The 25,455-nt window shown below is 42.1% G+C and overlaps 1 protein-coding gene across 1 annotated transcript in view; it reads left to right on the top strand.

Annotated features, from left to right (window-relative positions):
- Positions 1–14,162: 14,162 nt before the first annotated feature.
- The window catches only part of adamts3 (ADAM metallopeptidase with thrombospondin type 1 motif, 3), a gene marked incomplete at its 5' end in the record, with an annotated part of 143,769 nt that continues 132,476 nt past the window's right edge, over positions 14,163–25,455 (top strand). The window contains 3 exons of the mRNA XM_055911966.1: positions 14,163–14,377; positions 19,390–19,628; positions 24,417–24,500. Of these exons, the coding sequence (XP_055767941.1) occupies positions 14,163–14,377; positions 19,390–19,628; positions 24,417–24,500 (538 nt within the window). The remainder of the gene's footprint in view (positions 14,378–19,389; positions 19,629–24,416; positions 24,501–25,455) is intronic.

Here is a 25,455-nt window from a genome sequence, read left to right as displayed (position 1 = left end):
AGTAGTTATTACTCATCACCATGTCAGTAGTTAGTAGTTATTACTCATCTCCATGTCAGTAGTCTGTTAGTAGTTATTACTCATCTCCATGTCAGTAGTCTGTTAGTAGTTATTACTCATCACCATGTCAGTAGTTAGTAGTTATTACTCATCACCATGTCAGTAGTTAGTAGTTATTACTCATCTCCATGTCAGTAGTCTGTTAGTAGTTATTACTCATCTCCATGTCAGTAGTTAGTAGTTATTACTCATCACCATGTCAGTAGTTAGTAGTTATTACTCATCACCATGTCAGTAGTTAGTAGTTATTACTCATCTCCATGTCAGTAGTCTGTTAGTAGTTATTACTCATCTCCATGTCAGTAGTATGTTAGTAGTTATTACTCATCTCCATGTCAGTAGTCTGTTAGTAGTTATTACTCATCTCCATGTCAGTAGTTAGTAGTTATTACTCATCTCCATGTCAGTAGTCTGTTAGTAGTTATTACTCATCTCCATGTCAGTAGTCTGTTAGTAGTTATTACTCATCTCCATGTCAGTAGTCTGTTAGTAGTTATTACTCATCTCCATGTCAGTAGTCTGTTAGTAGTTATTACTCATCTCCATGTCAGTAGTTAGTAGTTATTACTCATCTCCATGTCAGTAGTTAGTAGTTATTACTCATCTCCATGTCAGTAGTCTGTTAGTAGTTATTACTCCTCTCCATGTCAGTAGTTAGTAGTTATTACTCATCTCCATGTCAGTAGTCTGTTAGTAGTTATTACTCATCTCCATGTCAGTAGTTAGTAGTTATTACTCATCTCCATGTCAGTAGTTAGTAGTTATTACTCATCTCCATGTCAGTAGTCTGTTAGTAGTTATTACTCATCTCCATGTCAGTAGTTAGTAGTTATTACTCATCACCATGTCAGTAGTTAGTAGTTATTACTCATCTCCATGTCAGTAGTCTGTTAGTAGTTATTACTCATCTCCATGTCAGTAGTTAGTAGTTATTACTCATCTCCATGTCAGTAGTCTGTTAGTAGTTATTACTCATCTCCATGTCAGTAGTCTGTTAGTAGTTATTACTCATCTCCATGTCAGTAGTCTGTTAGTAGTTATTACTCATCTCCATGTCAGTAGTCTGTTAGTAGTTATTACTCATCTCCATGTCAGTAGTCTGTTAGTAGTTATTACTCATCTCCATGTCAGTAGTTAGTAGTTATTACTCATCTCCATGTCAGTAGTCTGTTAGTAGTTATTACTCATCTCCATGTCAGTAGTTAGTAGTTATTACTCATCTCCATGTCAGTAGTCTGTTAGTAGTTATTACTCATCTCCATGTCAGTAGTTAGTAGTTATTACTCATCTCCATGTCAGTAGTCTGTTAGTAGTTATTACTCATCTCCATGTCAGTAGTTATTAGTTATTACTCATCTCCATGTCAGTAGTCTGTTAGTAGTTATTACTCATCTCCATGTCAGTAGTTAGTAGTTATTACTCATCTCCATGTCAGTAGTCTGTTAGTAGTTATTACTCATCTCCATGTCAGTAGTCTGTTAGTAGTTATTACTCATCTCCATGTCAGTAGTTAGTAGTTATTACTCATCTCCATGTCAGTAGTCTGTTAGTAGTTATTACTCATCTCCATGTCAGTAGTTAGTAGTTATTACTCATCTCCATGTCAGTAGTCTGTTAGTAGTTATTACTCATCTCCATGTCAGTAGTTAGTAGTTATTACTCATCTCCATGTCAGTAGTCTGTTAGTAGTTATTACTCATCTCCATGTCAGTAGTCTGTTAGTAGTTATTACTCATCTCCATGTCAGTAGTTAGTAGTTATTACTCATCTCCATGTCAGTAGTTAGTAGTTATTACTCATCTCCATGTCAGTAGTCTGTTAGTAGTTATTACTCATCTCCATGTCAGTAGTCTGTTAGTAGTTATTACTCATCACCATGTCAGTAGTTAGTAGTTATTACTCATCTCCATGTCAGTAGTCTGTTAGTAGTTATTACTCATCTCCATGTCAGTAGTCTGTTAGTAGTTATTACTCATCTCCATGTCAGTAGTCTGTTAGTAGTTATTACTCATCTCCATGTCAGTAGTTAGTAGTTATTACTCATCTCCATGTCAGTAGTTAGTAGTTATTACTCATCTCCATGTCAGTAGTTAGTAGTTATTACTCATCACCATGTCAGTAGTCTGTTAGTAGTTATTACTCATCTCCATGTCAGTAGTCTGTTAGTAGTTATTACTCATCTCCATGTCAGTAGTTAGTAGTTATTACTCATCTCCATGTCAGTAGTTAGTAGTTATTACTCATCTCCATGTCAGTAGTTAGTAGTTATTACTCATCTCCATGTCAGTAGTTAGTAGTTATTACTCATCTCCATGTCAGTAGTCTGTTAGTAGTTATTACTCATCACCATGTCAGTAGTCTGTTAGTAGTTATTACTCATCTCCATGTCAGTAGTCTGTTAGTAATTATTACTCATCTCCATGTCAGTAGTCTGTTAGTAGTTATTACTCATCTCCATGTCAGTAGTCTGTTAGTAGTTATTACTCATCTCCATGTCAGTAGTTAGTAGTTATTACTCATCTCCATGTCAGTAGTTAGTTGTTATTACTCATCTCCATGTCAGTAGTCTGTTAGTAGTTATTACTCATCTCCATGTCAGTAGTTAGTGGTTATTACTCATCTCCATGTCAGTAGTTAGTAGTTATTACTCATCTCCATGTCAGTAGTTAGTAGTTATTACTCATCTCCATTTCAGTAGTTAGTGGTTATTACTCATCTCCATGTCAGTAGTCTGTTAGTAGTTATTACTCATCTCCATGTCAGTAGTTAGTAGTTATTACTCATCTCCATGTCAGTAGTTAGTAGTTATTACTCATCTCCATGTCAGTAGTCTGTTAGTAGTTATTACTCATCTCCATGTCAGTAGTCTGTTAGTAGTTATTACTCATCTCCATGTCAGTAGTTAGTAGTTATTACTCATCTCCATGTCAGTAGTCTGTTAGTAGTTATTACTCATCTCCATGTCAGTAGTTAGTAGTTATTACTCATCTCCATGTCAGTAGTCTGTTAGTAGTTATTACTCATCTCCATGTCAGTAGTTAGTAGTTATTACTCATCTCCATGTCAGTAGTCTGTTAGTAGTTATTACTCATCTCCATGTCAGTAGTCTGTTAGTAGTTATTACTCATCTCCATGTCAGTAGTTAGTAGTTATTACTCATCTCCATGTCAGTAGTTAGTAGTTATTACTCATCTCCATGTCAGTAGTCTGTTAGTAGTTATTACTCATCTCCATGTCAGTAGTCTGTTAGTAGTTATTACTCATCACCATGTCAGTAGTTAGTAGTTATTACTCATCTCCATGTCAGTAGTCTGTTAGTAGTTATTACTCATCTCCATGTCAGTAGTCTGTTAGTAGTTATTACTCATCTCCATGTCAGTAGTCTGTTAGTAGTTATTACTCATCTCCATGTCAGTAGTTAGTAGTTATTACTCATCTCCATGTCAGTAGTTAGTAGTTATTACTCATCTCCATGTCAGTAGTTAGTAGTTATTACTCATCACCATGTCAGTAGTCTGTTAGTAGTTATTACTCATCTCCATGTCAGTAGTCTGTTAGTAGTTATTACTCATCTCCATGTCAGTAGTTAGTAGTTATTACTCATCTCCATGTCAGTAGTTAGTAGTTATTACTCATCTCCATGTCAGTAGTTAGTAGTTATTACTCATCTCCATGTCAGTAGTTAGTAGTTATTACTCATCTCCATGTCAGTAGTCTGTTAGTAGTTATTACTCATCACCATGTCAGTAGTCTGTTAGTAGTTATTACTCATCTCCATGTCAGTAGTCTGTTAGTAATTATTACTCATCTCCATGTCAGTAGTCTGTTAGTAGTTATTACTCATCTCCATGTCAGTAGTCTGTTAGTAGTTATTACTCATCTCCATGTCAGTAGTTAGTAGTTATTACTCATCTCCATGTCAGTAGTTAGTTGTTATTACTCATCTCCATGTCAGTAGTCTGTTAGTAGTTATTACTCATCTCCATGTCAGTAGTTAGTGGTTATTACTCATCTCCATGTCAGTAGTTAGTAGTTATTACTCATCTCCATGTCAGTAGTTAGTAGTTATTACTCATCTCCATTTCAGTAGTTAGTGGTTATTACTCATCTCCATGTCAGTAGTCTGTTAGTAGTTATTACTCATCTCCATGTCAGTAGTTAGTAGTTATTACTCATCTCCATGTCAGTAGTTAGTAGTTATTACTCATCTCCATGTCAGTAGTCTGTTAGTAGTTATTACTCATCTCCATGTCAGTAGTCTGTTAGTAGTTATTACTCATCTCCATGTCAGTAGTCTGTTAGTAGTTATTACTCATCTCCATGTCAGTAGTCTGTTAGTAGTTATTACTCATCACCATGTCAGTAGTCTGTTAGTAGTTATTACTCATCTCCATGTCAGTATGTTCCTGTGCTCCTGTGATATGCTCCCTAAGCTACAACTCCTATGGAGGAGCCCTCTAATATGGTCAGTTTTCTAATTACGTTTGTGAAATATTTTCTTGGTCTTCATTTTATTTGCCCGCCCAGAAATACAGATATTATTTTCTTTCTCCGCCGACAGGTGACTTTCACTTCTACCTCTTTTTTAGTTTTTTCAAATCTGAAGACATTTGCCGTTGTAGTTTTTCTTTAAAGTTCCTTTTTAAAGGGTGGATAAAAATGGCAAGTAATGATGACGAAGGTTTGCACACATTTCTAAACTAAATACACCTTTAAACAACACACCCGATGAAAGGTGGCAGTGTCCTGTCTGAATCCAGGCTTTTAAAAAAGTGGCAGGATTTTTTTTTTTTTAATAAAGCAAGTTCTGAAGTGGAGACTGGAGAGAACTGGACCTCTACAGTCCGACAGGCTGTTTGCTTTGGCAGGGAGATGGGACCGACACCTCTCCCCCTCAGACCCAGCCTCTACAACCAGTCCTATACCTCAGACCCAGTCCTATACCTCAGACCCAGTCCTATACCTCAGACCCGGTCCTATACCTCAGACCCGGTCCTATACCTCAGACCCAGTCCTATACCACCAATACCTCCCAACACCACAGTACATCACAGTCCCACCAATACCTCCCAACACCACAGTACTGTACATCACAGTCCCACCAATACCTCCCAACACCACAGTACATCACAGTCCCACCAATACCTCCCAACACCACAGTACATCACAGTCCCACCAATACCTCCCAACACCACAGTACATCACAGGCCCAACGATACTGTTGGAACTCCACAGCATAAAATACGTGAATCTGGTTTCTAGGCTACCAATTACAGTTATTTTAGCGTGTGGTTTGTGCGTGCCTTTATGCAGATGGATATACAGAATGTTTAGCTTGTGTCTGGAATAATGATATGGATTTAATATTTGTTCTCAAAACTCAAATTAGCATCAGAATTCGTCCTTATTTGTGACTCACCACCTGGATTCGGTCTTATGTAGCAACATTTTAATTTCTGTTGTTTTACATTGGATAAAAGTAGAGACTCAGAGCTACAAAATGGTATATCATACACTGCATTTGAGGAAACAATCGGAAAGTAATTCTGCTTTGAAAGTTGATCAACTTGTAAACTTACTTTTGAGAAAACCGTCTTTCAATGTTTTGGTACTACTATTGGAGAGCTCTTCTTTGTTTACACCCCATATTCAGCATTGTTCACACCCTCTTAAACCTTAGCCCCACCCATCTCTTTAAGGGTTGATCCAAGCGTAGTGTACTAACCTGCCAGCTACTTCCAGACACAAATGAGAGAACAGCTCACTAAACATTACTCACCCTAGCAGAGCTGGTTAGGCTGTTATGTGATCCAGAGTGTTGGTGACTGCAACTGTGCTGTCAGATTGTCCGTTTGTAAATTCAGAGCTTTTCACGTTCAGAGCGCACACTGGACTCCCTGGCCAAAATAGGTATGATTGTTCCGAAGGCTCTGACCTCACAACGAAAGAAGCACCCAAGCTAGCTGACTAACATTGGCTAGCTACTTCCAGGCGCATAATGAGAGAACACCCCACCCAGAGCTGTTTAGGCTCATGTTATCCAGAGCATTGGTGACTGTAACAGTGCTGCTGGCAACAATTTAATTTTGTTTTGTTGCCGTTTACTGACACCAGATATATTCAACTGGTGTTGAACTTTCAAAACTTCCTCAGTGATTCTGCGCTCTGGCACACTAAGACGAGAGTATTTTGTTAAGAAATGTAGCTAGATAGCTAGCTCGGAAAACAATGAATCCCAACGCATGACGTAACATTAGTTAGCGAGCCAGCCAGCTAACGTCAGCTAGCTTGCTAACAGTACACTAACTTGAAATGAAAATGCTTTGTCAAAATTAGAGTGGGGTCTTTTGTTAAGACATGTATCTAGCGAGCTAAACAATGGACCATAATCACAACGCATGACGTTACTACCCTACTTGAATCTGCTAACCAACCAGGTTCTATGTCTATAACTAGTCAAGAAAATGTGTCTCCGATACAAAGAATAAGATCATACACAACATTAGCTAGCGACCCAGCCAGCTAAATCTGTAATATCTGAACTTGTAGCTAGCTAGACTATCTTAGCAGTATACATCATGTTTGGACGCGTCTTCTGTCTGAAACCATGCATGGTTGCCCAGTAGTTTGATGATGTAATCCATACTGGTGTTTTCTCCATCACCTTAGCTATCATACTCGAATTCCACTGATTTCAAAACTCGGTCCTCCAGAAAGTGGAGAGCATACACATAACGTTAGCTAGCGAGCCAGCCTGCTAACATTAGCTTGCGAGCCAGCCTGCTAACATTAGCTAGCGAGCCAGCCTGTTAACATTAGCTATCGAGCCAGCCTGCTAACATTAGCTAGCGAGCCAACCTGCTAACATTAGCGAGCGAGCCAGCCTGCTAACATTAGCGAGCGAGCCAGCCTGCTAACATTAGCTAGCGAGCCAGCCTGCTAACATTAGCTAGCGAGCCAGCCTGCTAACTTTAGCTAGCGAGCCAGCCAGCTAACGTTAGCTAGCTAACGGTACACTTTAATTGACATTAGGTTCATGCAGTTTTACTACGCGATACATTTTTTTTAAAGCCGCGTTTGACACGATTACCTAGACATACTGACCAGCTCCAAAAGACAGACGTGCCAGATCAATACAAAGTCATCTCTCGGCAAGTCCAGCCCACTCATTATATCAGCCAATCATGGCTAGTGGGAAGGTTGCTTGCTTTCTGTGGCTGAACCAACTAGGCTCGTAATTTAACTATTTTATTCTTATTTACAGATGGCATACAAGTTTGATATTAAGGCACATGAAAGGTTACGTTCGAGAAGGCATTTGTGCCAAAAAACGAGTTTCCTGAATCGGGTCACATTAAGCATATCAAAAGCATATCAAGTTCCTGATATGGACCTCAGTCAACAGCATATGCATCGTATACTATGTAGGCCTACTGTCAGTATTTGTCATCGTATAGAGAAATCAAGATGTCCACATAGACGTTTTTGGAGAAATGTCCTCTGGTCTGATGAAACAAAAATAGAACTGTTTGGTCCATAATGACCATCGTTATGTTTGGAGGAAAAAGGGGGAAGCTTGCAAGCCGAAGAACACCATCCCAACTGTGAAGCACAGGGGTGGCAGCATCATGTTGTGGGGGTGCTTTGCTACAGGAGGGACTGGTGCACTTCACAAAATAGATGGCATCATGAGGAAGGACAATTATGTGGATATTTTGAAGCAACATCTCAAGACATCAGTCAGGAAGTTAAAGCTTGGTCACAAATGGGTCTTCCAAATGGACAATGACCACAAGCATACTTCCAAAGTTGTGACAAAATGGCTTAAGGACAACAAAGTCAAGGTATTGGAGGGGCCATCACAAAGCCCTGACCTCAATTCTATAGAAAATGTGTGGGCAGAACTGAAAAATGTGTATGCAAGCAAGGAGGCCTACAAACCTGACTCAGTTGCACCAGCTCTGTCAGGAGGAATGGGCCAAAATTCACCCAACTTATTGTGGGAAGCTTGTGGAAAGCTGCCCGAAATATTTGACCCAAGTTAAACAATTTAAAGGCACTGCTACCAAATACTAATTGAGTGTATGTAAACTTCTGACCAACTGGGAATGTGATGAAATATATATTTTTTTAAATAAATAATTCTCTCTACTATTATTCTGACATTTCACATTCTTAAAATAAAGTGGTGATCCTAAGTGACCTAAGAAAGGGAATTTGAACTAGAATTAAATGTCAGGAATTGTGAAAAACTGAGTTTAAATGGCTAAGGTGTATGTAAACTTCCGACTTCAACTGTATATAAATATTTTGATTTATTTATTTCGCCTTTATTTAACAGGTAGGCTAGTTGAGAACAAGTTCTCATTAACAACTGCGACCTGGCCAAGATAAAGCATAGCAGTGTGAACAGACAACAACACAGAGGTACACATGGAATAAACAAACATACAGTCAATAATAAAATTGAAAAAGTCTATATACAGTGTGTGCAAATGAGGTAGGATAAGGGAGGTAAGGCAATAAATAGACCATAGTGGCGAAATAATTACAATATAGCAATTAAACACTGGAGTGATAGATGTTCAGAAGATGACTGTGCAAGTAGAGATACTGGGGTGCAAAGGAGCAAAGTAAATAAAATAAATAACAGTATGGGGATGAGGTAGTTGAATGGGCTATTTACAGATGGGCTATGTACAGGTGCAGTGATCTGTGAGCTGCTCTGACAGCTGGTGCTTGAAGTTAGTGAGGGAGATATGAGTCTCCAGCTTCAGTGATTTTTGCAGTTCTTTCCAGTCATTGGCAGCAGAGAACTGGAAGGAAAGGCGGCCAAATGAGGAATTGGCTTTAGGGGTGACCAGTGAAATATACCTGCTGGAGTGCGTGCTACTGGTGGGTGTTGCTATGGTGACCAGTGAGCTAAGATAAGGCAGAGCTTTACCTAGCAAAGACTTCTAGATGTTCTGGAGCCAGTGGGTTTGGCGATATAGTATCTGTAACATATTTTGGTATGTAATTTGTCTGCATCTTAACTTCTTAAAGTGGCAATCAGCAGTAGAAACAATTACAACGTGTCTCCTTGCTCCTCTTTCAGTAAAAAGCTGAGGAATGGAACCACTCTCAAGTTCATAGACAGGGCTATAGATACAAGGACTGACCATCCATGATATCAACATTGTAATATTGTTTCTGTGATCTATTTCCACTGGGTGATTGGGTCAGGTACCCAGTTCGCTTTGGATATATTATTAAAGTCTACTTTGATTCTGCCAACTAGCTTCCCAATGTAGTTACCATTCCTTTCCAATGGATAGCAGCCAATGTTAATTGAAGTCACTACTCTAGCAACAGGGACACGGGGTTAGTGCACGTTGAAAGCAGTTTTATCTTCAAAGCAAGTTTATCTGGTTACGCTTGAACCTGTTGTTATACATAAGGTGCAGGCATTAGGTCTATGTCTTGAAAAAAAGGACAGCAGGCTAGATTTACTAAGTCAACTGGTTTTATTCAAACTCAAACCCTATGTAAATGCCTTTGCTTCTGGGTATGCACACTTTATGGAAGATAATACACACGCAGGGATGACATGCTGTACACCTCGTCTAATTCTCCCTTGTGCCCATAGGGTGAACTGGTGATAAACTGCCAGCCTGTATGCTCTGCAAACAAAATCACAAGAAAAGTTAGTCTGATACCGAAACTAAATATATTTATAATGAGCACGCCCCATTATTGGTTAGAATGAGATTTCATGAATCATGATGCTGTCTCTAGCCATTAGTATTGAGGGGCTCCTGAGTGACGGTCAAAGGAACTGCTAGAGGCGTCACTACAGACCCTGGTACGATTCCAGGCTGTATCATAACCGACTGGGATTGGGAGTCCCATAGGGCGGTGCACAATTGGCCCAGCCTCGTTAGGGTTTGGCCAGGGTCGGCCGTCATTGTAAATAAGAATGTGTTCTTAACTGACTTACCTAGTTAAATAAAGATTAAAAAAAAGAAAATCTGACCGCATCCCCACTAACAGCAGTTTGTGTTTGGCTGAACCTCTAGCTGAGGTGTTTCAGGCAGCATGTCTGTGTTATTACTGCTACGAGAACTCTTTGTTTTGGGGCAACGATCGGCTCGAACATGAGCGGCTTCAGTAGGTTTATTGGCTCCCTAACTAACATTATTTCATTCTCTGTAATAAACTCATTCTCAGACTCGGAGCTACTTGGTAAATTCTACCATTTTTGGGAGTTCCAAAATATTCTCTCCTGTCAGTGATGCAACAATGCCAATATGGCGATTTACAGTTAGCTGGCGTTCTAAATCCTAGTGTTTCCATTACCCTTTAAGACCACACCTCTGTTACCTGATTTCACAGATGATAATGCCTTTTTAGCATAAGAGCTGTTTGAAAATACTGCCTGAAATGTCAGCCTGTTTTGGTAGAATGAAGTTTTGGCCTGCCTGGTGACATCAGCAGGAGGTAAATTAGTTAATAGACCAATAAGAAATAGTTCTAAATGTCTCTGCCAATAACAAGTTTTCAGTTTTCCCTTCCCGACTCAGACCACTCCCTGGGCAGCTCGCGGCTGGGTTTCCCTTTGTAGTCTGTAATAGTTTTCATGCCCTGCCACATTCGACGAGCGTCAGAGCCGGTGTAGTAGGATGCAATCTTAATCCAGTATTGCCGCTTTGCCTGTTTGATGGTTCGTCTGAAGGCGTAGAGGGATTTCTAATGTGTCCGGATTATTGTCCTGCTCCCTGAAAGCGGCATCTCTAACCTTTAGCTCGATGTGGATGTTGCCTGTAATCCATGGCTTCTGGTTGGGTGGTATACTCCTCAATGCCATTGGATGAATCCCGGAACATATTCAAGTCTGTGTTAGCAAAACAGTCCTGTAGCATCCGCATCATCTGACCATTTGGAGCACCGCTTCTGGATGAGTATTTTCTTGTTTGCTTATAACCTTATACAGCTGGTTGAGTGTGGTCTTAGTGCCAGCATCGGTTTTTAGTGGTAAATAGCAGGCTACAAATAATATATATGAGAACTCGATTGGTAGATAGTGTGGTCTACAGCTTATCATAAGGTACTGTACCTCAGGCGAGCAATACCTCAATACCTCTGGACTTATTTAATATTAGACATCGCGCACCAGCTGTTCTTGACAAATAGACACACATCCCCACCCCTCATCTTACCAGATGTTTCCTGCATGTAAAATCCCGCCAGCTCTATATTATCCATATCGTCGTTCAGCCATGACTTTGTGAAACATAAGATATTACAGTTTTTAATGTCCTGTTGGTAGGATAGTCTTGATCGTATATCATCCATTTTGTTCTTCAATGATTGCACGTTGGCCAATAGAACGGATGGTAGTGGAGGTTTACTCACTCGCCTACGAATTCTCAGAAGGCAGCCCGACCTCCGTCCCCTTTTTCTCCGTCTTTTCTACATGCAAATGATGGGGATTTGGCCCGTTCCGGAGAAAGCAGTATATCCTTTGCGTCTGACTTTTTAAAGAAAAAATCTTTGTCCAGTTCGAGGTGAGTAATCACTGTTCTGATGTCCAGAAGATATTTTCGGTCATAAGAAACGGGAACAGCAACATTATTATAAAATAAGTAAAAAAGCAAGTTACAAACAACTTGAAAAAATGAACAAAATAGCACAGTTGGTTAGGAGCCATTTAAACTGCAGCCATCCCCTCCGGCGCCATCTGGCAGTCCAACGGACGCTTTTGGGTTTGGTGGAAATCAGGAGAACGCTACCTGCCCCAATGCATAGTGCCAGCTGCAATGTTTGGTGGAGGAGGAATAATGGTCTGGGGCTGTTTTTCATGGTTCGGGCCCCTTAGTTCCAGTGGAGGGACATCTTAGCGCTACAGCATACAATCGCATTCTAGACGATTCTGTGTTTCCAACTTTGTGCCAACAGTTTGGGGATGGCCCTTTCCTGTTTCAGCATGGCAATGCCCCCGCGCACAAAGTGAGGTCCATACAGAAATGGTTTGTCGAGATCCGTGTGGAAGAACTTGACTGGCCTGCACAGAGCCCTGACCTCAACCCCATCAAACACTTTTGGGATGAATTGTGACTCCGACTGCGTGCCAGGCCTAATCACCCAACATCAGTGCCCAACCTCACTAATGCTCTTGTGGCTGAATGGAAGCCCCCTCAGCAATGTTCCAACATCTAGTGGAAAGCCTTCCCAGAAGAGTGGAGGCTGTTATAGCAGCAATGTTCCAACATCTAGTGGAAAGCCTTCCCAGAAGAGTGGAGGCTGTTATGGCAGCAAAGAGGGGAACAACTCCATATTAATGCCCATGATTTTGGAATGGGATGTTGGACGAGCAGGTGTCCACATACTTATGGTCATGTAGTGTACGTACATGAAAGCAGGGACAAGTGACTAGGCATCAGGATATATATTAATAAGGTATTTGAGGTAGATATGTACATGAAGGCAGGGTAAAGTGACTAGACATTAGGATAGATAATAATAAGATATTTGAGGTAGATATGTACATGAAGGCAGGGTAAAGTGACTTGGCATCAGGATAGATAATAATAAGGTATTTGAGGTAGGTATGTACATGAAGGCAGGGTAAAGTGACTAGGCGTCAGGGTAGATAATAATAAGGTATTTGAGGTAGATATGTGCATGAAGTCAGGGTAAAGTGACTAGGCGTCAGGGTAGATAATAATAAGGTATTTGAGGTAGATATGTACATGAAGGCAGGGTAAAGTGACTAGGCGTCAGGGTAGATAATAATAAGGTATTTGAGGTAGATATGTACATGAAGTCAGGGTAAAGTGACTAGGCGTCAGGGTAGATAATAGTACAAGTCAAATAAATAACTCAGTAGCAGCAGCAGATGATGAGTGTAAAAGTGTGTGTAATGTGTGTACCTCGCTTGGGTACGTGAGACGTTAGCGTCCCACCTCTTCAACAGCCAGTGAAACTGCTGGGCACCAAATTCAAATACAGAAATACTCATTATAAAAATTCAGAAAACAAAACATATTTTACATAGGTTTAAAGATGAACTTCTTGTGAATCCAATCACAGTGTCAGATTTTAAAAATGCTTAACGGCGAAAGCATAACTTACGATTATTTGAGAACATAGCCCACTAGACAAATCATTACAAACAGTAACCAGCCAAGTAGAGCAGTTACACAAGTCAGAAATAGAGATAAAATTAATCCCTTACCTTTGATGATCTTCATATGGTTGCACTCAGCAGACATTCATTTACTCAATAAATGTTCCTTTTGTTCGATAAAGTTTCTTTATATCCAAAAACCTCAGTTTTGTTGCTGCGTTTTCTTCAGTAATCCACAGGATCCACAAAAATCCAAATTGTATCCGTAAAGTTCATAGAAACATGTCAAACGATGTTTATATTCAATCCTCAGGTTGTTTTTAGCCTAAATAATCGATAATATTTCAACCGGACAATAACGTCGTCAATTTAAAAGGTAATTAAGAAAGGCACTCTCTCGGTCTGGCGCATGAAAAAGCTCTGTGACACTTTAGGGTCCACTCGTTCAGACTGCTCTTACTGCCTAATTTTTCAGAATACAAGCCTGAAACAATTTCTAATGACTGTTGACATCTAGTGGAAGGCATAGAAACTGTAATTTGAGTCCTAAGTCAATGGATACTGTAATGGCATTGAATAGAAAACTACAAACCCCCCCCCAAAAACGACTTTCTGAATGGATTTGTCTCAGGTTTTCGCCTGCCAAATCAGTTCTGTTATACTCACAGACACTATTTTAACAGTTTTGGAAGTTATATGCATATCATATCTTCTGGGCCCGAGAAGCAGGCAGTTTAATTTGGGCATGCATTTCATCCAAAATTCCGAATGCAGCCCCCTACCCTAGAGAAGTTTTAAGCAATGCAGTTAACCCCCAACAGCAGCAACGGCTCCCCGGGCGCCGATGACATTGGCGTTGATTAAGGCAGCCTCCCGCACCTCTCTGAATCAGAGGGGTTAAATGCATTAGAAACTTTTCATTTGGATGCATTCAGTTTTACAAATGACTAGGTATCCCTTTTATTTCCATTCCCAATTTGCATCACTTCTGAAGAATCACCCATTTGGCCAAATATATATTCTCTCAGACTCTTTTCCCGCTCTCTCTCCAGGCTGGTATGATCCGGACAGACTCAGATGAGTACTTCATTGAGCCGTTGGAGAGAGGGACTCAGGAACATGAGGACCAGGGCAGAGTCCATGTTGTCTACAGGAGATCTGCTGTTCTACAGGCCCCCTCTGACATCTCATTGGACTACCAACTGGAAGGTAAGCTGTGTGTGATATACACTGCTCAAAAAAATAAAGGGAACACTTAAACAACACAATGTAACTCCAAGTCAATCACACTTCTGTGAAATCAAACTGTCCACTTAGGAAGCAACACTGATTGACAATAAATTTCACATGCTGTTGTGCAAATGGAATAGACAACAGGTGGAAATTATAGACAATTAGCAAGACACCCCCAATAAAGGAGTGATTCTGCAGGTGGTGACCACAGACCACTTCTCAGTTCCTATGCTTCCTGGCTGATGTTTTCGTCACTTTTGAATGCTGGCGGGGCTTTCACTCCAGTGGTAGCATGAGACGGAGTCTACAACCCACACAAGTGGCTCAGGTAGTGCAGTTCATCCAGGATGGCACATCAATGCGAGCTGTGGCAAGAAGGTTTGCTGTGTCTGTCAGCGTAGTGTCCAGAGCATGGAGGCGCTACCAGGAGACAGGCCAATACATCAGGAGACGTGGAGGAGGCCGTAGGAGGGCAACTTCCCAGCAGCAGGACCGCTACCTCCGCCTTTGTGCAAGGAGGAGCAGGAGGAGCACTGCCAGAGCCCTGCAAAATGACCTCCAGCAGGCCACAAATGTGCATGTGTCTGCTCAAACGGTCAGAAACAGACTCCATGAGGGTGGTATGAGGGCCCGACGTTCACAGGTGGGGGTTGTGCTTACAGCCCAACACCGTGCAGGATGTTTGGCATTTGCCAGAGAACACCAAGATTGGCAAATTCGCCACTGGCGCCCTGTGCTCTTCACAGATGAAAGCAGGTTCACACTGAGCACGTGACAGACGTGACAGAGTCTGTAGACGCCGTGGAGAATGTTCTGCTGCCTGCAACATCCTCCAGCATGACCGGTTTGGCGGTGGGTCAATCATGGTGTGGGGTGGCATTTCTTTGGGGGGCCACACAGCCCTCCATGTGCTTGCCAGAGGTAGCCTGACTGCCATTAGGTACCGAGATGAGATCCTCAGACCCCTTGTGAGACCATATGCTGGTGCGGTTGGCCCTGGGTTCCTCCTAATGCAAGACAATGCTAGACCTCATGTGGCTGGAGTGTGTCAGCAGTTCCTGCAAGAGGAAGGCATTGATGCTATGGACTGGCCCGCCCGTTCCCCAGACCTGAATCCAATTGAGCACATCTGGGACATCATGTCTCGCTCCATCCACCAATGCCACGTTGCACCACAGACTGTCCAGGAGTTGGCAGATGCTTTAGTCAAGGTCTGGGAGGAGATCCCTCAGGAGACCATCCGCCACCTCATCAGGAGCATGCCCAGGCGTTGTAGGGAGGTCATACAGGCACGTGGAGGCCACACACACTACTGGGCCTTATTTTGACTTGTTTTAAGGACATTACATCAAAGTTGGATCAGCCTGTAGTGTGGTTTTCCACTTTAATTTTGAGTGTGACTCCAAATCCAGACCTCCATGGGTTGATAAATTTGATTTCCATTGATCATTTTTGTGTGATTTTGTTGTCAGCACATTCAACTATGTAAAGAAAAAAGTATTTAATAAGAATATTTCATTCATTCAGATCTAGGATGTGTTATTTTAGTGTTCCCTTTATTTTTTGGGGCAGTGTATATACTACCATTCAAAAGTTTGGGTTCACTTAGCAATTTCCATGTTTTTGAAAGAAAAGCAAATGTTTTTTCCATTAAAATAACATCAAATTGATCAGAAATACAGTGTAGACATTGTTAATGTTGTAAATGACTATTGTAGCTGGAAACAGCTGATTCTTAATGGAATATCTACATAGGCCCATTATCAGCAACCATCACTCCTGTGTTCTAATGGCACGTTGTGTTAGCTAATCCAAGTTTAGCATTTTAAAGGCTAATTGATCATTATAAAACCCGTTTGCAATTATGTTAGCACAGCTGAAAACTGTTGTTCTGATTAAAGAAGCAATAAAACGGGCCTTTTTTAGAGTATCAGCATTTGTGGGTTCAATTACAGGCTCAAAATGGCCAGAAACAAAGTACTTTCTTCTGAAACTCATCAGTCTATTCTTGTTCTGAGAAATGAAGGCTATTACATGGAACACAGGAGTGATGGTTGCTAATAATGGGCCTCTGTACGTCTATGTAGATATTCCATTAAAAATCAGCCGTTTCCAGCTACAATAGTCATTTACAACATTAACAATGTCTACACTGTATTTCTGATTAATTTGATGTTATTTTGCAAACTTTTGATCTGTATGTATATTGTATAATTTACCAGACACTTTTAACCAAAGTGACTTACATTCCTGCGTGCATCATTTTTTTTACGTGTGGATGGTGCCGGGAATTGAACCGGAAATTGAACCCACTACCCTGGCATAGCAGGTGTGTTTGTGTGTGTAAAACTACAGGTGAAACGTTAATGAAGCACCCGGAGTAGTCTGCATCACTCACCTGACATCGGCTGATGTTATAATGAGTCTGTTAGAGGTATGGTAGAAGTCTGTCATGTAGATGGGTGTGAATGGTTATCCAGCCTACTGTTCCATGTAGATGGGTGTGAATGGTTATCCAGCCTACTGTTCCATGTAGATGGGTGTGAATGGTTATCCAGCCTACTGTTCCATGTAGATGGGTGTGAATGGTTATCCAGCCTACTGTTCCATGTAGATGGGTGTGAATGGTTATCCAGCCTACTGTTCCATGTAGATGGGTGTGAATGGTTATCCAGCCTACTGTTCCATGTAGATGGGTGTGAATGGTTATCCAGCCTACTATTCCATGTAGATGGGTGTGAATGGTTATCCAGCCTACTATTCCATGTAGATGGGTGTGAATGGTTATCCAGTCTACTATTCCATGTAGATGGGTGTGAATGGTTATCCAGCCTACTGTTCCATGTAGATGAGTGTGAATGGTTATCCAGCCTACTGTTCCATGTAGATGGGTGTGAATGGTTATCCAGCCTACTATTCCATGTAGATGGGTGTGAATGGTTATCCAGCCTACTGTTCCATGTAGATGGGTGTGAATGGTTATCCAGCCTACTGTTCCATGTAGATGGGTGTGAATGGTTATCCAGCCTACTGTTCCATGTAGATGAGTGTGAATGGTTATCCAGCCTACTGTTCCATGTAGATGAGTGTGAATGGTTATCCAGCCTACTGTTCCATGTAGATGGGTGTGAATGGTTATCCAGCCTAGTATTCCATGTAGATGGGTGTGAATGGTTATCCAGCCTACTGTTCCATGTAGATGGGTGTGAATGGTTATCCAGCCTACTATTCCATGTAGATGGTGTGAATGGTTATCCAGCCTACTGTTCCATGTAGATGGGTGTGAATGGTTATCCAGCCTAGTATTCCATGTAGATGGGTGTGAATGGTTATCCAGCCTACTGTTCCATGTAGATGGTGTGAATGGTTATCCAGTCTACTGTTCCATGTAGATGGGTGTGAATGGTTATCCAGTCTACTATTCCATGTAGATGGGTGTGAATGGTTATCCAGCCTAGTATTCCATGTAGATGATTGTGAATGGTTATCCAGCCTACTATTCCATGTAGATGGGTGTGAATGGTTATCCAGCCTACTGTTCCATGTAGATGGGTGTGAATGGTTATCCAGCCTACTGTTCCATGTAGATGGGTGTGAATGGTTATCCAGCCTACTATTCCATGTAGATGGGTGTGAATGGTTATCCAGTCTACTATTCCATGTAGATGGTGTGAATGGTTATCCAGCCTACTGTTCCATGTAGATGGGTGTGAATGGTTATCCAGCCTACTATTCCATGTAGATGGGTGTGAATGGTTATCCAGTCTACTGTTCCATGTAGATGGGTGTGAATGGTTATCCAGCCTACTGTTCCATGTAGATGGGTGTGAATGGTTATCCAGCCTACTGTTCCATGTAGATGGGTGTGAATGGTTATCCAGTCTACTATTCCATGTAGATGGGTGTGAATGGTTATCCAGCCTACTGTTCCATGTAGATGGGTGTGAATGGTTATCCAGCCTACTGTTCCATGTAGATGGGTGTGAATGGTTATCCAGTCTACTATTCCATGTAGATGGGTGTGAATGGTTATCCAGCCTACTATTCCATGTAGATGGGTGTGAATGGTTATCCAGCCTACTGTTCCATGTAGATGGGTGTGAATGGTTATCCAGCCTACTGTTCCATGTAGATGGTGTGAATGGTTATCCAGCCTACTATTCCATGTAGATGGAATACTACCAAACAATATATTGTCACAACAGATAGTGATCACCACTCTGTTCCCTCGTCCCAGTGCTCCTTACTCCCATCAACATATTGTCACAACAGCTAGGGATTACCACTGTGTTCCCTCATCCAAGGGCTCCATACTGCCAAACAACATATTGACACAGCAGCTTGGGTACACCAGTCCTTTCCCTCGTCCCATTGCTCAATACTGCCAAACAACATATTGTCTGTATGTTGCATGACAGAACTCCTTGTGGTCTATGCCTGGATCCTGCAGATCGCCCAGCTTGTTTTTGAGAATGCAAGGGGCCATACCAAGTATTGGAGAGTTTAGGTTTCTGGGAAATGTAGTTATAATCTAGAACAAATACTGCATTCTAGCCGGAGGCGTCTCCAAGAACACCTCTACACACAAACTCAGCTATCTAAAATCTAAAGTTAAGACATAGCTGTTGGCTAGCTAACCACCCAAATGAAAGTTAGCTGTCAGCTAGCTAACCACCTGAATGAAAAGTTAGCTGTCAGCTAGCTAACCACCTGAATTAAAAGTTAGCTGTCAACTAGCTAACCACCTGAATGAAAAGTTAGCTGTCAGCTAGCTAACCACCTGAATGAAAAGTTAGCTGTCAGCTAGCTAACCACCTGAATGAAAAGTTAGCTGTCAGCTAGCAAACCACCCAAATAAAAACTTAACTTAACAAAAAAGTTAGCTGTCAGCTAGCAAACCACCCAAATAAAAACTTAACAACTTAACAAAAAAGTTAGCTGTCAGTGAAAGGTTTACAGCTAACTGTCTGTTCATCCTTCCTCTCCAGAACCAGAAATAGAGCTGTCCCTGCCAGGTGTTCCGGGGGTTCTAGACCAGCTGTCCCTGCCAGGTGTTCCGGGGGTTCTAGACCAGGTGTCCCGGCAGGTGAACCAGGCGGTGAGGAAGCGCCGCCACGCCGGAGATGACGACTACAACATTGAAGTTCTCCTGGGTGTCGACTACTCTGTGGTGCGTTTCCACGGCAAGGAGCATGTGCAGAACTACCTGCTGACCCTCATGAACATTGTAAGTCACTTCTTCTCTTATCTAACTCTAACCTTCATTGTTAGTCACTTCTTCTCTTATCTAACTCTAACCTTCATTGTTAGTCACTTCTTCTCTTATCTAACTCTAACCTTCATTGTTAGTCACTTCTCTTTACTTTCTCCTCCTGATACATTTAGCTCTGTGTACAGTGCCTTGCAAAAGTATTCACCCCCTTGGCATTTTTCCTATTTTGGTACATTACAACCTGTAATTTAAATTGATTTTTATTTGGATTTCATGTAATGGACATACACAAAAAAGTCCAAATTGGTGAAGTGAAATGAAAAAATTACTTGTTTAAAAAAATTCAAACAAATTTAAAACGGAAAAGTGGTGTGTGCATATGTATTCACCCCCTTTGCTATGAAGACCCTAAATAAGATCTGGTGCAACCAAAAAATGTTTTAACCTTTATTTAACTAGGCACATCAGTGAAGAACAAATTCTTATTTACAGCCTAGGAACAGTGGGTTAACTGCCTTGTTCAGAGGCAGAACGACAGATTTTGTACCTTGCCAGCTTGGGGATTCGATCTTGCAACATTCCGGTTACAAGTCCAACGCTCCAACCACCTGCCGCCCCAATTACCTTCAGAAGTCACATAATTAATTGAATAAAGTCCACCTGTGTGCAATCTAAGTGTCACATGATCTGTCACATGATCTCAGTATATATACACCTGTTCTGAAAGACCCCAGAGTCTGCAACACCACCAAGCAAGCGGCACCATGAAGACCAAGGAGCTCTCCAAACAGGTCAGGGACAAAGTTGTGGAGAAGTACAGATCAGGGTTGGGTTATAGAAAAATATACAAAACATTGAACATCCCACAGAGCACCATTAAATCCATTATTAAAAAATGGAAAGAATATGGCACCACAACAAACCTGCCAAGAGAGGGCCGCCCAGTATTCCAGAGATTTGAGACTGGGATAGAGGTTCACCTTCCAGCAGGACAATGACCCTAAGCATACTGCTAAAGCAACACTAGAGTTGTTTAAGGGGAAACATTTAAATGTCTTGGAATGGCCTTGTCAAAGCCCAGACCTCAATCCAATTGAGAATCTATGGTATGACATAAAGATTGCTGTACACCAGCAGGAACCCATCCAACTTGAAGGAGCTGGAGCAGTTTTGCCTGGAAGAATGGGCAAAGATCCCAGTGGCTAGATGTGCCAAGCTTATAGAGACATACCCCAAGAGACTTACAGCTGTAATTGCTGCAGAAGGTGTCTCTACAAAGTATTGACTTTGGAGGGGTGAATAGTTCTGCACGCTCAAGTTTTCAGTTTTTTTAAACTTATTTCTTGTTTGTTTCACAATAAAAAATATTTTGTATCTTCAAAGTGTTAGGCATGCCAAGGGGGGTGAATACTTTCGCAAGTGTCAAGCCCTGACCATAGAGAGCCCTTGGTTCTCTATGGTGTAGTAGGTCAGGGCGTGACTAGGGGGTGTCCTAGTATGTCTATTTCTATGTTGGTGCTAATATGGTTCCCAATTAGAGGCAGCTATTTATCGTTGCCTCTGATTGGGGATCATATTTAGGTAGCCATTTCCACACCTGTGTTTTGTGGGATATTGTTTGTGTTTAGTTGCCTGTGTGCACGTCATGACTTCACGTTTCGTTGGTAAATTATTTATTTTTTAATGGAGTTTAAAAATATGAGGAACTATACTCACGCTGCGCCTTGGTCCGCTCATTGCGACGATCGTGACAGCAAGGCACTGTATATCTCTAGTATCTCTAGTCCCTAGAGATATTTTTTTTGAAATTGTACCTTTTTTACTTCAGTTTATTTAGTAAATATTTTCTTAAGAAAATAGAGTTAAAACTGCATCGTTGGTTAAGGGCTTGTAAGTAAGCATTTCACACATTTATATATCTAGTCCCTGTTTCGTCTTGCTAAGCCTGAGGACTGTGTATACATCTAGTCCCTGTTTCGTCTTGCTAAACTGAGGTCTGTGTATATCTCTTGACCCTGTTTCCAGCTGCCATGGTACTAAGCTTCCTTCAGTACCATGACACACAGCAGAGTAGAGCTAGCTTCCTTCAGTACCATGACCCACAGCAGAGTTGGGCTAGCTTCCTTCAGTACCATGACCCACAGCAGAGTTGGGCTAGCTTCCTTCAGTACCATGACACACAGCAGAGTTGGGCTAGCTTCCTTCAGTACCATGACCCACAGCAGAGTTGGGCTAGCTTCCTTCAGTACCATGACCCACAGCAGAGTTGGGCTAGCTTCCTTCAGTACCATGACCCACAGCAGAGTTGGGCTAGCTTCCTTCAGTACCATGACCCACAGCAGAGTTGGGCTAGCTTCCTTCAGTACCATGACCCACAGCAGAGTTGGGCTAGCTTCCTTCAGTACCATGACCCACAGCAGAGTTGGGCTAGCTTCCTTCAGAGTAGGCCTGTTTACTATTTTATTGTTATACTCTGGTCCTAGCTGGTGAGGTGTTAGTTGCTTTTATGTATTTCGTTTTTGTGCTTTTGCTCTGTTTGTCTGTCTGCTACGTGTTGCTTGTCCTATGTTGCTTTGTCTGTCTGCTACGTGTTGCTTGTCCTATGTTGCTCTGACTGTCTGTCTGCGTGCCACGTGTTGCTTGTCCTATGTTGCTTTGTCTGTCTGCTACGTGTTGCTTGTCGTATGTTGCTCTACATTTTTTGAACGGGCTTATTAAAGATGGCGAGGAGGTCAGCCACGCTCAAGGTCTTAAACGATTTCATAACCGCCATCGATAAGAGACAGTACTGTAAAGCCGTATTCATCGACCTGGCTTTCGACTCTGTCAATAACCACATCCTCATCGGCAGACTCGACAGCCTTGGTTTCTCAAATGACTGCCTCGCCTGGTTCACCAACTCATTCTCTGATAGAGTTCAGTGTGTCAAATCGGAGGGCCTGTTGTCCGGACCTCTGGCGCTCTGTATGGGTGTGACACAGGGTTCAATTCTTTGGCCGACTCTCTCCTCTGTATACATCAATGATGTCGCTCTTGCTGCTCGTGATTCTCTGATCCACCTCTACGCAGACGAAACCATTCTGTGTACTTCTGGCCCTTCTTTGGACACTGTTAACTAACCTCCAGACGAGCTTCAATGCCATACGACACTCCTTACGTGGCCTCCATTTGCTCTTAAATGCAAGTAAAACTAAATCCATGCTCTTCAACCGATCGCTGTCCGCACCCGCCCTCCAATCCAGCATCACTACTCTGGACGGTTCTGACTTAGAATATGTGGACAACTACAAATACCTAGGTGTCTGGTTAGACTGTAAACTCTCCTTCCAGACTCACATTAAGTATCTCCAATCCAGAATTAAATCTAGAATCGGCTTCCTATTTCGCAACTAAGCCTCCTTCACTCATGCTGCCAAACATACCCTTGTAAAACTGACCATCCTACCGATCCTCGACTTCGGCGATGTCATTTACAAAATAACCTCCAACACTCTACTTAACAAATTGGATGCAATCTATCACAGTGCCATCCATTTTGTCACCAAAGCCCCATATACTATCAATCACTGCGACCTGTACGCTCTCGTTGGCTGGCCCTCGCTTCATATTCGTCGCCAAACCCTCTGGCTCCAGGTCATCTACAAGTCTCTGCTAGGTAAAGTCCCTCCTTATCTCAGCTCGCTGGTCACCATAGCAGCACCCACCCGTAGCACGCGCTCCAGCAGGTATATTTCACTGGTCACCCCCAAAGCCAATTCCTTTGGCCGCCTTTCCTTCCAGTTCTCTGCTGCCAATGACTGGAACGAACTGCAAAAATCACTGAAGCTGGAGACTCATATCTCCCTCACTAGCTTTAAGCACCAGCTGTCAGAGCAGCTCACAGATCACTGCACCTGTACATAGCCCATCTGTAAATATCTCATCCAACTACCTCATCCCCATACTTTATTTATTTATCTTGCTCCTTTGCACCCCAGTATCTCTACTTGCACATTCATCTTCTGCACATCTATCACTCTAGTGTTTAATTGGTATGTTGTAATTACTTCGTCACCATGGCCTATTTATTGCCTTCCATATCTTACCTCATTTGCACTCACTGTATATAGACTTTGTCCATTGTGTTATTGACTGTATGTTTGTTTATTCCATGTGTAACTCTGTGTTGTTGTATGTGTCGCTTTGCTTTATCATGGCCAGGTCACGGTTGTAAATGAGAACTTGTTCTCAACTGGCCTACCTGGTTAAATAAAGGTGACATAAAATAAAAAAGGAGAGAGACTTTGTATTCAATTCATTGTCTCCTCCTCACGCATCGACTCGCTGTCTAACTGTCTGTGTCTTACTGTCCGTTTCAATACTGTCTTACTTTCTGACTGCCTGTTTCAGTCCTGTCTTGCTGAGTGTTTCAGTCCTGTCTTACCATCTGTTTCAGTCCTGTCTTACCATCTGTTTCAGTCCTGTCTTGCTGAGTGTTTCAGTCCTGTCTTACCATCTGTTTCAGTCCTGTCTTACCATCTGTTTCAGTCCTGTCTTACCATCTGTTTCAGTCCTGTCTTACCATCTGTTTCAGTCCTGTCTTACCATCTGTTTCAGTCCTGTCTTGCTGAGTGTTTCAGTCCTGTCTTACCATCTGTTTCAGTCCTGTCTTACCATCTGTTTCAGTCCTGTCTTACCATCTGTTTCAGTCCTGTCTTACCATCTGTTTCAGTCCTGTCTTACCATCTGTTTCAGTCCTGTCTTACCATCTGTTTCAGTCCTGTCTTACCATCTGTTTCAGTCCTGTATTGCTGTCTGTTTCAGGTGAATGAGATCTACCACGATGAGTCTCTAGGAGTCCATATTAATGTGGTGTTGGTGAGGATGATCATGCTGGGCTATGCTAAGGTAAGTAGGATACCACTTAGAAGATTGTTCTATCCAGTACAGTGAGTGCATACAGTTACAGCCAGTGGTGTGTATTCATGGATGCCAAGGGAAGCCAGGCTTCCACAAATAAATGTTTCATAATTGTCCTTCAATTGGGGAAAAGGCTGAATGTATCTCACTGGAGAAAGCATCTGAGCGAAACGGCGCCCCTCTGTCTCAGTATATGTAGGCCAACTATCTGATGCTGTCTGGTCAGTGAAACAGTGGCCCTCTGTCTCAGTATGTGTAGGCCAACTATCTGATGCTGTCTGGTCAGTGAAACAGTGGCCCTCTGTCTCAGTATGTGTAGGCCAACTATCTGATGCTGTCTGGTCAGTGAAACGGCGCCCCTCTGTCTCAGTATATGTAGGCCATCTATCTGATGCTGTCTGGTCAGTGAAACGGCGCCCCTCTGTCTCAGTATTTGTAGGCCAACTATCTGATGCTGTCTGGTCAGTGAAACGGCGCCCCTCTGTCTCAGTATATGTAGGCCAACTATCTGATGCTGTCTGGTCAGTGAAACAGTGGCCCTCTGTCTCAGTATTTGTAGGCCAACTATCTGATGCTGTCTGGTCAGTGAAACGGCGCCCCTCTGTCTCAGTATATGTAGGCCAACTATCTGATGCTGTCTGGTCAGTGAAACGGCGCCCCTCTGTCTCAGTATATGTAGGCCAACTATCTGATGCTGTCTGGTCAGTGAAACGGCGCCCCTCTGTCTCAGTATATGTAGGCCAACTATCTGATGCTGTCTGGTCAGTGAAACGGCGCCCCTCTGTCTCAGTATATGTAGGCCAACTATCTGATGCTGTCTGGTCAGTGAAACGGCGCCCCTCTGTCTCAGTATATGTAGGCCAACTATCTGATGCTGTCTGGTCAGTGAAACGGCGCCCCTCTGTCTCAGTATATGTAGGCCAACTATCTGATGCTGTCTGGT

Source organism: Salvelinus fontinalis, unplaced genomic scaffold, assembly GCF_029448725.1.
Source record: "Salvelinus fontinalis isolate EN_2023a unplaced genomic scaffold, ASM2944872v1 scaffold_0117, whole genome shotgun sequence".
Lineage (NCBI taxonomy): Eukaryota > Metazoa > Chordata > Actinopteri > Salmoniformes > Salmonidae > Salvelinus > Salvelinus fontinalis.
This window is presented reverse-complemented; position numbering and strand designations above follow the sequence as displayed.